Source organism: Suncus etruscus, chromosome 6, assembly GCF_024139225.1.
Source record: "Suncus etruscus isolate mSunEtr1 chromosome 6, mSunEtr1.pri.cur, whole genome shotgun sequence".
In the NCBI taxonomy this organism is placed as follows: Eukaryota; Metazoa; Chordata; class Mammalia; order Eulipotyphla; family Soricidae; genus Suncus; species Suncus etruscus.
In genome coordinates this window covers 111,182,119-111,195,854 of record NC_064853.1, presented here as the reverse complement: position 1 = coordinate 111,195,854, position 13,736 = coordinate 111,182,119, and the positions used below count along the sequence as shown (strand labels likewise).

The window sequence follows — 13,736 nt, the reverse complement described above, 5'->3', positions numbered from 1 at the left end:
TTAAATATAATCAAGGAATTTCCCTGTCTTAGCTATTTGAGATTGTGACCACAACAGGCGGTTGGCTGAAAGGGAGAATGGGTGCGGGGTGGGGGGAGAATTGAAGAAAAAAAAAAAGAAGAAACAACCCAACTTCCTAAATAGTTTTGTAAAAACTATAGCTCTCTAAAGAGTTACAGAAGTTCTCAAATCAGTATACTGATACAAGGAAACTTTAATTATCTGAAGCAGGGTGGACAATTAGCAGGTCAGTTGTGTGACAAAAGTCCAGGCTGCTGAAATTAAACTCTGATGCCATTCATGCCAGCATCCAATCACCAGAGAGACCAGAAGTGCAGAGATGCTTCCAAGTTGACAGCAAGTGTGGCCACTCTCAGGCAAGGACTCTAAAGCTGTAAGAAGGGGAAGAACAACTTTAGAGAGGATGCCCAGCTGGTAAGATCCAACTGTTTATGAGGGTTTAGTCCCTTGATGAATATGATTGGCTCAAATCTAGAGATGCTCCTCCTCTTTGTAAATATGGGCAAGGGAGACAGAGTTTCTACTTCTATGTCTGCTAGCGTTTGACACTATTGCTTTTATCTCTGTCTTAATTTCTAGACATACTTAGGTAAATGTGTATATGTTATATAATTGTCCACCATTGGTTGATATCAAAGCGAGTCGAAGGAAATGAATTTTGAAACTGCACCGTGTACCACCCTTCAGTACTGCCCTGACCCTTACATGCAGCGGTGAGTTTAAATCTGACCTAACTTTAACCAAACTTAATCAGAGTGCTGTGTGTATTATGTGTTTCTACTGTGTACAAAGAGCAAACCTTGCTCCTGGTTAATGAGTATAATCAGAGTATTTGGAATTTCTGTGGGGTTCAAGTAGTCTATTGGCATCTTTCTAATTTTCTTTCTTTTTATTCATGTCTGGATGTACAAAGTCACAGAGTTTGAGGATGCCCTATGTATAGTTTCTTAAAATGTTATGTCATTATAAGATGCTTGAAATGTAGTTGCTTTATTCTGCCCTCACTTATCCAAGAAGAAGCTATTTCATTGGACAGGGATACAAAAATCTAGATCATGTTCAAGTCAAAGTAAACAGAATAATATTCATTTATACATTATAAATAGTTAATGGTTAGACTAGAGTGTGACTTGATTTGAGGCTCTAAGAAATAGTTTTTCTTGGTGTGTTTTATAACTCATGACACATTGATAACGTTTTTTTCAAAGTCAATGGTTATTTTGAATTTTATTTATGTCTATAGGAAAGCACATTTGCCTAGCACTAAGAGGCAATATTGGTGAGAGTGCAAGATGTGTGTGTATGTGTTTCAAATTAGAGTTGGCTATTTTTAAACTGGCAAATGAAATCTGAACAGTGTTTTCCCAACCATAAAGCTATGGAAGATATTCAAGTAGTATGGAGCAGTGTGATGTTGTTAATTTAACGGCATGAGATTTGATGTTGGAATTTCATACTTTATTTTATCAGACAAGAGAGGTCCTCTGAGTGTTGAAAACAGTGGGACTCCAAAGGGGTTAATGTGTCATTCACCAGCAGTGCCTGTGGAAGCTTTATACCAGCAGTGCAGCAGATTCTCTGGACAGGCCCCCATCACTGTTGATTGCCCAGGAAATTATTGAAGACTTGTGATATTCTTTCACTAATATCACTTGTCACCACGATGAATTCTAATTTGGGCTATGTAGATCTTGCTCCTCTTTCTCCAAGTTCTGTAGGGGCTGTGTGAAAAAAAAAAAAAAAGATAAAATAAGGCAGAAAAGTCATCCAAATGGTGGAAAAGGAGGCAAGTAGAGGAAAGGAAAACAATTTTGTGTTTTCTTGAGTTGAAGTAGGAGCTGTGAAAGGCGATCTATATATTGCCTGTTATTTGTCATAAATAATATTAGCAAAAGTGAATGGTTCTGCATTTTAAAAAGTTTCTCCCAATTTGAATTATATAAAAATTAGGCTTCTTTAAAATAGAGCTTGGATCATTAATAAGCAAAGCACAAAAATTTTTTGGTTCATTTTTCTTTTTTTTTTTTTGGCCCACTTTTTTTTTAACTCATTAAATGTCCTTTAAAATGACATTTTCTAATAGCATAATTGATTAAATATTAACCAGACATTACTTCCTTTGAGGGTATCTTAATGTACTACTAGAAATCACCTTGGATTTAAAAAAAAATCCTTCTATTGATTTTAAACTGAACATCAATGGAGCATATTTATGTATAGTGGCAATTTTAGTGTTTGAGGAGAACAGCCTGTATACATAAAGAAATGAGTGATTTTCTTTTTATATATTTCTGACAGTTTGTTAGCTTAAGAAACAAATATTATATTGGCTTTTGATCAATTAAAAAGTTCCAAATAGTAACAGTATTTTAGGGTGGTGTTAAATTTTCTAAAATTTTCTGAGTTTTAAACATGGCCATTAGCACTTCTAGAAAAAAAGGAGATCATGTTACGGAGATTTTAGATTAGGGAATATTTTTTGCCTTGTTGTCTTAATAATATTATATACTTTGTATTATAATCAAATCAACTGGAAAAAGTATATTTTAATAGCAGAAAATATTTGTTATTGAACATTCACTCTATGCAAAGTATAGGAAATACGCAATAGAGATATCATTGTTATATTTATTTAGTTTCATAGCATCACATATCGACATGTATTTTCCTCAGTAATTTAATTTTATCAAATAATTTGAGGACTGTTATTTTGTGTTCATAATATTTATGAATAAATAAATGATTTTATATCATAATGAATATATTTTACTATGTATTAAAGTATATATGATCAGTGTAGGAATCAAATAGTATTTTCATTAGTGCCTCCTGACTGAATGGGTTTAAGTTGGTTTTTATAAGTAGACAACCCCTGTAGTTCTCAGTTTACAAAATCTATTTTAAGGAAGACCAAATTTAATCATTCTATAATCATAGTCTTCTTCATAGTTAAATTTGTCTTTTTCCTGACCTTGTCTGTAGAAAGAAATTATGAAAGAGACTTTTCAAAAAGGAAGAATGGTATATCTTCTATACTCCAATATACCTTAATATTTTAATTCCCTTTTATCACAGGAAAGAATAAATGATAGGGGCTAGTATTAGTTATTACTGGATGTCAATGCCCTTCCAAAAAGGCCAGATTTAACATTTATTTCAAAGTATCATGTTAGTAATTTTCTCAGTTAAAAGTGAGATTTCCTTCTGCTTTTTCCCTTGCATTTAATATACATATATTACATATGCCATATATAAATAACACACATATATTTGATTGTATTCTAATTCTAACACTAATTTACCGTATTCATTGCAAAACTTTTTCAGAAAGTAAAAAAATTAGTTAAGTCATGAACATTAGATTTTTCCTTTTGATAATTTGGACCATTCCATAGAAGGGGTAAATGCAATCACCAGCCCCATCACTTTACAACTAGCATAATTTTAATATAAGTAGTGAAGTACAGGATAAAATACAAAGAGCAATATAATTATATATACAAGCACATTGCCATTTACTTAGACATAAGAACTATGTATACTATATATTGTTGACTGCTTTTTATTACACAAAAGCTCAAACCTAGAAGTTAACATTTTATTTTAAAGGTTCAGATTTTAGCACCATAATCTATAATAGAATTAATAATGCAGTTTCCTACACCAGTAGTGTCCATATCCCTCCCCTAACACCTCTAATTCCCTTCCCCATGTTCCCCAACACTGTCTACTGACAGACATTTAGGATCTGTAGACAATGGCTTTTGTTATTTTTACTAAGGTTTTATATTACATATATGCATGCATACATGTATACATATGTATAGGAATGTGTATACATACATGAAAACACCATTCTGTATTTTTCTTCTTCATATAGCATTTTGCAAGTTAAATTTTTGTTAAGTGTTTGGGTCATAATTTGAGAACTTACATATTGATTTTTTTAATTGCCATTTGTATTTTTTTTTTTTTTGGTTTTTGGGCCACACCCGTTTGACGCTCAGGGGTTACTCCTGGCTATGTGCTCAGAAATCGCCCCTGGCTTGGGGGAACCATATGGGACGCCGGGGGATCGAACCGCTGTCCGTTCCTTGGCTAGCGCTTGTAAGGCAGGCACCTTACCTCCAGCGCCACCGCCCGGCCCCGCCATTTGTATTTTTTAATAGATTCTTAACCACAGAATTCTAATAGACTGATGAGGTTCTGAGAAATGTTTTATATAAACCAATCAAAATAATAAAAGTGGAAAATATTATATTTTAAAATAATGTGATTATTGAAGGAAAAAATAAAAAAGAAAACACTCATTAATTGTACGTCTTGTAAATGGTTTTGTAATTTTTTTAGTTACCATTTATTCTAAAGAAGTCTAACACAGTTAAAATACCCTATGGATGAGTAAGATATATTTCCTGTGCAAGTTGCATATTGATTGTGAATTTTCTGCTCTCTTAAAGGTCACCTTTATTAACTGTTCTTTCTAAATATATTCCTAAACTAAGGGTGGTGACAATGTACTTATAGTGGAAGATGCTTTCACTTGTCAGATAAAGCCTTCTAAAGGTAGATGTAACTTGCTCTGTGTTGGCTATTGGCTCTTCTCCATTGCCTAGCCACAGGTGTCCTCCTTTCTGAGCACTCCAGGAAGCTGACTTATAAAGACTTCACTGACAGTTCCTTTTCTCTCTGATTTCTGCTTGAATTTAACCAGTAGGAGTCTTTAGCAGATCAAAGGGCATAATGAGAGAGAGGCTGAGGTAGATGTTTTTCTGCTTAGATCCCTGATTTTTTTTAATTTAAAACTTCAAGTTACTACTAAAGTCTACTATAAGACCATTTTTTAGATTTCAGGAATTTGTGCTCTTATTCCTGCAACTCATATCCATTTCCAGCCACGATAATTAAAATTATTCTAAAAATGACAGAAAATATTTTTACAGGTAGGTTCTTCACTTAACTTTAATCAGTTTCTTTGTGTAATGTGCATTTTACCCTACCAGTATCATGTAAAGTCTAAACATTAAGAAATATGCTCTAAGGGGCATAGAGGTAGCATGGAAAGTAGAAGAGAGAGCATGGAGGTAAGGCGTTTGCCTTCCATGCAGAAGGACTATGGTTCAAATCCGGGCATCCTATATGGTCCCCCTCCCCCTTAGCCTGCCAAGAGCGATTTCTGAGTGTAGACCAGGAGTAACCCCTGAGCACTGCTGGATGTGACCCAAACCAATATATATATACACTGAGAAATAGTGCATGGATTAAGTTGCATGTCTTGAATGTGTCTAACTTTAGTTCTAACCCTAGTACAAGCAGTACAAGGTCCTCGGATTATTGTTGGGCACAAATATGGAGGTCCTAAGCAACAGCAAGCATGACCCTGGAGCACCACTGTGTTGACCTTGGGAGTCCCCAGAACTATAGGTCTGGGCTACACTGCACATGTAGGCTCTTATATTGATTCAATGGCACAATTGATGGAGAACTGCCAGGAGGTTCAAGGGCACTGCTTGTGAGATTCAGAAAATGAATCAGTAATAATTAAAAAAAATAAACTTTTTTGATGTTTATGTGAACATGAAGATTTCAAAAATCGATAAAATATATAGTTATAAATACCTAGCCCAAAGTCAATGACAATAGAATCAAGAGACCCATACTACAACAAGCTATACACAGAAGGGACCCATTACACTAGCAGTCCAGGGGGCTAATGGTGGAGATATGGATGCATGCTGGAAACTAGCAGAGGGAGGTCAACACTGGTGTTGGGAATGACCTTAATTCACATAGGTCTCAATAAAAAATTTTAAATTAAAATATATATAATTGTATGATTTATGACATAGTAGGGTATAAGATACATGTAGTTACTGTTAAGAGTAATGCAATTTAATTGCATAAGTCATTTATTCTAGACAACTCCATAGCCATTGTTTCTCTGACTGAAAGAAATGTACCAAGAGGCTGCAGTTTGTTTATCTTGTTTATCTGAGTACTTGAAAGAAAGCAAAGAATAACCACAGGATTTAATTGTTTTGTGAAGAAAAATGAAGTTCTAATTTATTAACAATGAATAATATATCCTCTTATAGAGAACAAAGTTTTAAAAATATTTACAATTTTTAGAAGACCATTTTATTGTCTTGAAGATCTTCATGACCAATAGTAGTTAGTTCAAAGCACTTAATTAGAAATCATCATGTGTGATGATTCTGTGTGCTGTTTCTGAACTATGAGTGCACTTAAATAGCAGGGAGACAAGGGTATGTGTTAGTGGAGTGCCCACAAGATTTGTTAAAAAAATCAACAAAATAGTTTAATTCTACCAGTGATTATGTGAACTTGTCGTGTAGAAGTAGTGTAGTGTAGAGTAAAAGGAAGAGCCCACACAACTGGAATAAAGTTTAATACTTTAATCCATCTGCTAACAAGACCACCAGCCTGGCCAGCCAGGGCCATCCCCTGGAGATGAGCCCTCACCCAAGGTCATGAGGAAGATTATATAGGCAAGGGATATAGAGAAGCTCCAGCTTTCTGATGATCCTTAAAATTATTGGCTCTTGTATGCTTCAAGGGCAGAGAAACCCTATATCTCTTAGGCCAAGGGAATTCCTGCTGTAATTTTCCCTATATTTACCAAGCCTATGCAAAAAAAAAAAAAAAAAAAAAGGAAAAAGAAGAAATACAACCCTTTTTTTTTAAGAAGTTGCTGGTCTGTTTTTTTTTTTTTTTTTTCCTTTTCCATAGCTGATGGTTTTGGTTTTTGGCTCATTTGTGTTTATTCTTTTTGTAATCTTGTTGAATCTTCCTTATTGTTTTTTGTTTCTGATTTGTCTTGTTTTACTACCGTTTCTTTTTCTTTTTTCCCTTCCTTCTAAATGGATATTTATAACACCTAGACAGACTCCTCCTAGTTTTTTTCTTTTTTTGTTTGTCTTTTTTTTTCTTTTTTCCTTTTCCACCAGATGGTACCAAGACCAGACAGTCAAATCTTCATTTGGTGTAAATAAAAACTGATCAGACATGAATACCAAATCCAAAGTCAACGACAACAGAACTGTATAACTGTACAACTGACAACAAGCTGTACAAGAAGGGAACAGTTGCACTAGTATTACAGGGGTAAAAGAGGGAGATGTGGGATGCATACCGGGAACAGGGGTGGAGGGAGGACAACACTGGTGATGGGAATGCCCCTCACTCATTGTCACTATGTGCCTCAAATATAACTGTGAGAGAATAGTAATTCACTTTGACCACAATAAAAATTAAAAAAAAATAAAGATCGGCTCTTGTCTAGGGGTACCTTTATACTGCTCCCTTGTCCTTCTCTGATAGGCAACCTGGTATTGCCAGATAGTTTAGGGCAGGGTCTATAAAAATAGGCTTGTAAAAACCTAACATGTGGCTTACACCATGTGGTCCTTACAAAATGGCATCTCTCCCTGCTCAGAATCTGAGAAGAAGCTAGCCATGTGGCCTTTACAAAATGACATCCCTCCTTGTTCAGAATTCAGGTCCCAACAGTAGAAATACCTTAAACTAAATAAAGTATTTCATAAAATGAATATAAATAATTTTTGACCTTATTTCACAAGTGTGACTTTGAGAATAAAATATAAACCCAATCAAACTCAGAGGTTCATCCCCTTGTATTGTTCAGTTTTGATATGCAGAAATAGGTTGGCGATCTCTTCCCAGCAACTGTCTTCATCAAAATATATCTTAAGTTTCATTTTATTTTATATGATTTTTAGGTTAAAAACAATGACTAGTATGAGTCTTGACATGGTCTTGGTTTTTCTCTCTCATCTTTTTTTTTTCTCTCTCTCATCTTGTTTAAGAATTAAGAAATTTGGGGCCTGAGTGGTGGCATGCGGTAGGGCATTTGCCTTGCACACGGCTGATCTAGGATGGACCATGGTTCAATCCCCCAGCATCCTATATGGTTTCCCAAGCCAGGAGCGATTTCTGAGTGCAGAGCCAAAAGTAACATTTGAGTATCAGCAGGTGTGGCCCCCAAACAAAAAAAAAAACAAAAAAGAATTAAGAAATTTGAGTGGCTAAAATGATTGTATAGTGAGTACCTGCTTTGCTCTTAGACAGCCTGTGTTTAATCCTTGGCACCACATATGATCTTTTAAGCCTCCGAGGAGTGAATCCTGAGCACATAATCAGGAGTAAGCCCTGGGCACTAAGCATTACTGGGTGTGGCCCTTAAACAACAACAAAGAAAATAATAAAAACAACTTGAGAAATTTGAATCTCAGACTAGATGATTTTCCCAAGAGGTTACAAAGAAAGCAAAGGCAGAAACAGATCTAGAGATAAAAGTCATTTGTTGGCTTGTTCAGTGCTACCTCTCCCAATAAACATTACAATAGATATATATTAAACATTATGGTTAACAAAATGTTCTCCCACACATGGCATATTCGATCCACTGGGAAGAAGGCAGTTGTAGTAGAAGAAAAACGACCTCCAAAATAGCCATGTCCTAATCTTTAGAGCCTGAGAAAACATCATATTATATGTCAAAGGGAAATTAATGTTGCAGATAAATTTAAGACTGTTAAATAGCTGACTTTAAAGCTGGTATATTATTTTGTATAATACAAAGGGTCCCAACATAATCACAAGACTTCTTACAAACTGAAATGAGAGATAAAAAAAAAGAATCACAGTGTTTCAGAATGAGAAAAGACTCAGGTGGTTTTGTAGACAAGGAGGATCATGAGTAAGGTACCCAGCTGACTAGGCAGCACTGTGATCAAAACTGGGCCTCCTGGGGTCGGAGTGGTGGCACAAGTGGTAGGGCGTTTGCCTTGCTTGTGGATGGCAGTTTGATCCTCTGCCATTCCATATGGTCCCCCAAACCAGGAGTGATTTCTGAGCACGTAGCCAGGTGTAACCCCTGAGCATCACTGGGTGTGGCCTCCCAAAAAAGAAAAAACTCAAGAAAAAAACCCAAAACAAAAAATCCTGGACCTCCTGCATGCCATTAATAAGTTAGAAAAAGCAAAGAAATAGATCTTACTCTTTAACTCGTAGAAGAAACACTATAGTAGGGGTCTCAAACTCACGGCCTGCAGCCCTCCATACAACATTTTGTGGCCCGCAGCTGGCCTTCAAATATGGCAGTATTCGCGATTATTTGCTTACCGAATAATCACAATAATAATTGCATTAGTAAGAAAAAAATCACATTAAACATTCGCATACCCCGAGCAGTTCCGTTCGGGGTACGCAAATGTTTAGTGCGACTTTTTTGCGATTTTTTTCTTACTAATGCAATTTTTATTGCGAATATTCAGTAAGCAAATAATCGCAAATACACTGCGCCTAGCGCAGACTTCATTTCCGCTGCTCCTGCCCAATCTCCCTTGCAATATTGGAGGCCTAAGGGAGGGAAGGAAGAGAAGTTTATTACAGAATTAGATTTTGTCATATCTTCATCAAAGCCTGCAGTGAAGAGAAAGATTGATGATGAGCACAGACAAGTTCAGGAAAAGTGGGAGATGCAGTATTTCTTTGTTGAGCACAGGGGCAACCCCACATGTCTTATTTCCTCAGAGAAAGTTGCAGTGCACAAGAAATACAACTTGAAACGCCATTATTCAATTAAATATGCTGTGGAATGTGCAAAATATCAAGAAAATGAGAGACAAGCGGGTTGCCAGTCTTAAAGCATGTCTAATGAGGCAACAAGATTTTTTCAAGAAAGCAACCAAAGAGAATGTTGCACCAGTTGAAGCTAGTTACATTGTTAGTGAGATAATTGCTAAGGCAGGGAAACCATTCACAGAAAGAGATTTTGTTAAAAAATGCATGTTATGGGCTTAAAGTTTTATCTGTCCGGAAAAGAAAGGTCAGTTTAGCAAAATCAGCCTTTCTGCCAACACTGTGGCAGAGCGCATTTCTAACAATTCAAGTGACATTTATCATCAAATATGTGTGAGAAAGCCAAATGTTTTGATGCATATTCAGTTGCTCTTGACAAGGGCACAGATATAACAGACACTGCGCAGCTCACAATTTATGTCCGTGGTGTTGAATGCAATTTTGAATTGACAGAGGAGCTGCTCACAATAATTCCAATGCATGGCCAGACCACCGCAATTGAGATATTTTGGCATCTGTGTGATGCCATTCAGAACGCAGGTTTGCCATGGAAGATTTTTCCTGGAATATTAACCAATGGAGCGCCATCAATGGCAGGGAAGAAAATGGACTGGTGGCACTTATTCAAAAAAAAACTTGAAGAGGTGGGTGTAGAGAAGGCTCTTCACTGCATTATCCATCAGCAGGGCCTTTGCAGTAAATGCCTGCCGTGTGACAATGTGATGTCTATTGTTGTGAAATGCATCAACCAAATCAGATGCAGGGGCTTAAAGCATGGGAGGTTCTGTGCATTTTTTTTTTTTAGAGGAAATGGAGTCAGAATATGGAGATGTGCTCTATTTCACTGAGGTACTTTGGCTCAGCAGAGGAAATGTCCTAAAAAGATTTTTTGAGTTGAGAGAAGAAGTGAAAGCTTTCATGGAGAAGGATGGGAATGCTGTTTCTGAGTTGAGTGATCACAAATGGCTCACGGACTTAGCTTTTCTTGTGGTCATCACACATAAGCTGAATGTACTAAACAAGATGTTACAAGGCCCGGGGCAGCTTATCAGTGCTGCCTATGACAACATGAGAGAGCATTCTCCACAAAACTTGTGTTATGGAAATCCCAGCTTTCTCAGACAAACCTTTGCCATTTCCCAGCATGCAAGGAACTTGTGGATGCAGGCGTACCATTCAGGGGTGAGAAATATGTTGATGCTATTTTTAAGCTAGAGAAGGAATTTGATCACAGATTTGCAGACTTCAAAAGCATAGAGCCACTTTCCAAATTTTTGTGGACCCCTTTTCCTTTGATGTGCAAGATGCTCCTCCTCTGCTTCAAATGGAGCTTATTGACCTGCAATGCAACTCTGATCTCATAGCCAAGTTCAGGGATATTAGTGGAAAAGCAGACATGCATGGGAAATTTTTGAGAGAATTGCCCCCCAGCTTCCCTGAGCTTTCCCGAATGTTCAAGCATACCATGTGGGAGCACATACCATTTTTGGGAGCACATATTTGTGTGAAAAATTATTCTCCACATTGAACTTCAATAAGTCAAAGTACAGGTCTAGACTTAATGATGATCATCTTCAAGCCATACTGAGGGTCTCAACTGCTTCCTCTCTAAAGCCAAATGTGGTTCAGATTTGTGAGAAGAAGCACTGCCAAGTCTCTGGCAGCAAGGAATAGGCAGAACATGCAATGTTCAGAAGAACTGTTCATGATCTTAACTCAATGTTCTATTCATCTTCAGAAGAATTAATTAAAACTGTTAATAATGACGTTTGAGGACTTTTTTTGTGAAATCCCTTATGCGGCCCTGTCTCACCCCGACTTTGCCTCCTGCGGCCCCCAGGTAAATTGAGTTTGAGACCCCTGCACTACAGCCTTGCCATTACTTTGATTTTAGCCCAGTACACCTGTAACATCTGTATTGATTTATGCCATAAAAACCACAGTAACTTGCTACATGTGTGTTTGGAAATGTCAGCATAAAGCAAAAACACTCTGAAGAGTAGGTGGTTTGTGGTTGGTTCTCAGGAAGTACTCCTGGCTGACTCTGTGCTCAGGGATTGCTCTCTGTGGTGCTCAAATGACTTGGCAGTGTTGTGATCAAAACCAAGCTTCCTTAATACTCTAATCTGCTTCTTGGGGCCCTCAATTATTTTTGCTGGTTTTGGTTTCTGTGTCTAACTAAAATGTTCTGTAAACTTACTATTTTTCTTATGGGAAAAGGTAGAAAATATGATGTATATGTGATCCCAAACCTCAGGGAATCTAATGTAGACTGACATGTAAAGAGAAAATACAAAGTGTGAAAAAGAAAATGGAGACACTGAACATGCTGATTGAAAACTACATGTGAAAAAACTTACTCTTTATTTTATAAAATTTTTATTTTATTTTATAAAATATTTTATATTTTATAATACACAATATTTCATTTTATAAATTTTATAATTTATAAATTATAAATTATTTTAATTTATAATTTTTTTTAATTTATAAAATTTTATAAAAAAAGAAAGAACTTACTCTTGAAAAAACAAGGTTTTCTGGACTTTCATTAGTACAGTTTAGCTTTGTTCATTTTGTATTTGGGTCATAATCAAAGGTACTGTAGCCACTCTTATTCTATATTCAAGGGTCTCTATCAATGTTATTAGCAGAGAATATTTATTTAACCCCTGTACTATCTCTTAGCCAAACAGTTTTAAGCCTAACAATATTCTTAGAATTCTGTTCGGGGAAATATATTTGACTTTGAGAAGCTAATTCTGAAACTATAACCCCAGAGTCAGAATTAAGAAACAAGATATGTATACTTAATTTTTTATTTATCATTTTTTATTAAACAATTTCTTTATTTAAACACCGTGTTTACAAATGAAATTGTAGTTAAGGTTCAGTCATAACAGGAACACCCCTCTTCATCCATCACCAATGCTCCCATCTCTTCCCTTCCTCACCCCCCACCTGTATACAGACAGGTTTTCTACATCCCTCATTCACTGACATTGTTGTATACTTAATTTTTATGCCAGGCATTCAGAAAGATGATACACTCTAAAAATTATATGTTAATACATCTGGGTGACATCTTGAATTTATATTGCAAAGTCAATTAAATGATTCAGTTCACTCTATGAGAAACAGAGCTTAGCGTTCTGTGAATTCTAATTTAACTTTTTTGATTTATTTTTATTTTCTTGGCCTATACATATTGTGGTAGGTGATATTTAGGGCTTACTCCTGGCTCTTACTCTGGGAAGGATTGAGGAATAACTTGGGGTATAGGAGATCAAACATTTGTTTGCCATGCACAAGAAAAGTCCCCTAATTGCTGTATTATCACTCTGGTTCAACTTTAGGCTTGAGATTATATCAATATCTCTGCCTGAAAAATCCAGAATAAGGCCAAAAAATAAAACATCAGTATTTTTTATTTATAATTCAAGGGTTAAAAAATTATTTTATTCTTGATAGTGCACTGTGGGTAGGTCATTTGCCCTGCCACCAGCTGACTCAGAATTAGTTCTTGACTCTCTTTATGGTCTTTCCCCAGGAATGATCCCTGAACATTTATGGGTGTGCCTTGTAAACAACAACAAAAACATTTTTAAATGATTTATTTTTTTTTGTATATAGAAGCTCATCAAACAGAATTCAGTGACAGAAATCAAGGACACATGCTTTCTCAATGAGAGACCTCATGTTCTCATTTTACTTAAAAGCCAAATAGATTGTGAGATTAAAATGGCAATTTTCAATCTCTGTTTCAAGTCAACAGAGCCAAGTTTCTGATTAGTTGTTTTTCAGTTCAAATTTGTCCTGACAGGGTTTCTATCTCCTTTAAAGAACTTACTGAGGACCAGTCCTCAAGCAACAAGTGATGGATGGATAAAGCACTGTAATTAGGATCAAAGTCCAAAGAATCCATTCTATGTAATTATGCACTTCCCGACCTCTGAAAGTCAGTTTGTTCCATTTAACATAGGATGAGAAATGGACATGGGGTGACATGCACTATTGGTTAATCAAAGCTTTGAAAATGACAGTTATTAACTTTTTTTTTTTTGCTTTACTTTAAGCCAACATATTTGTGA

The 13,736-nt window shown here is 36.0% G+C and overlaps 1 protein-coding gene across 4 annotated transcripts in view; it reads left to right on the top strand.

The window, feature by feature from the left end:
• The first annotated feature begins 672 nt into the window (after nt 1-672).
• The window catches only part of TP63 (tumor protein p63), a 269,583-nt gene continuing 256,519 nt past the window's right edge, over nt 673-13,736 (top strand). For all 4 annotated transcript variants that reach the window (XM_049775965.1, XM_049775964.1, XM_049775966.1 and 1 more), the window contains exon 1: nt 673-734. In XM_049775965.1, coding sequence (XP_049631922.1) covers nt 673-734 — 62 coding nt within the window. The remainder of the gene's footprint in view (nt 735-13,736) is intronic.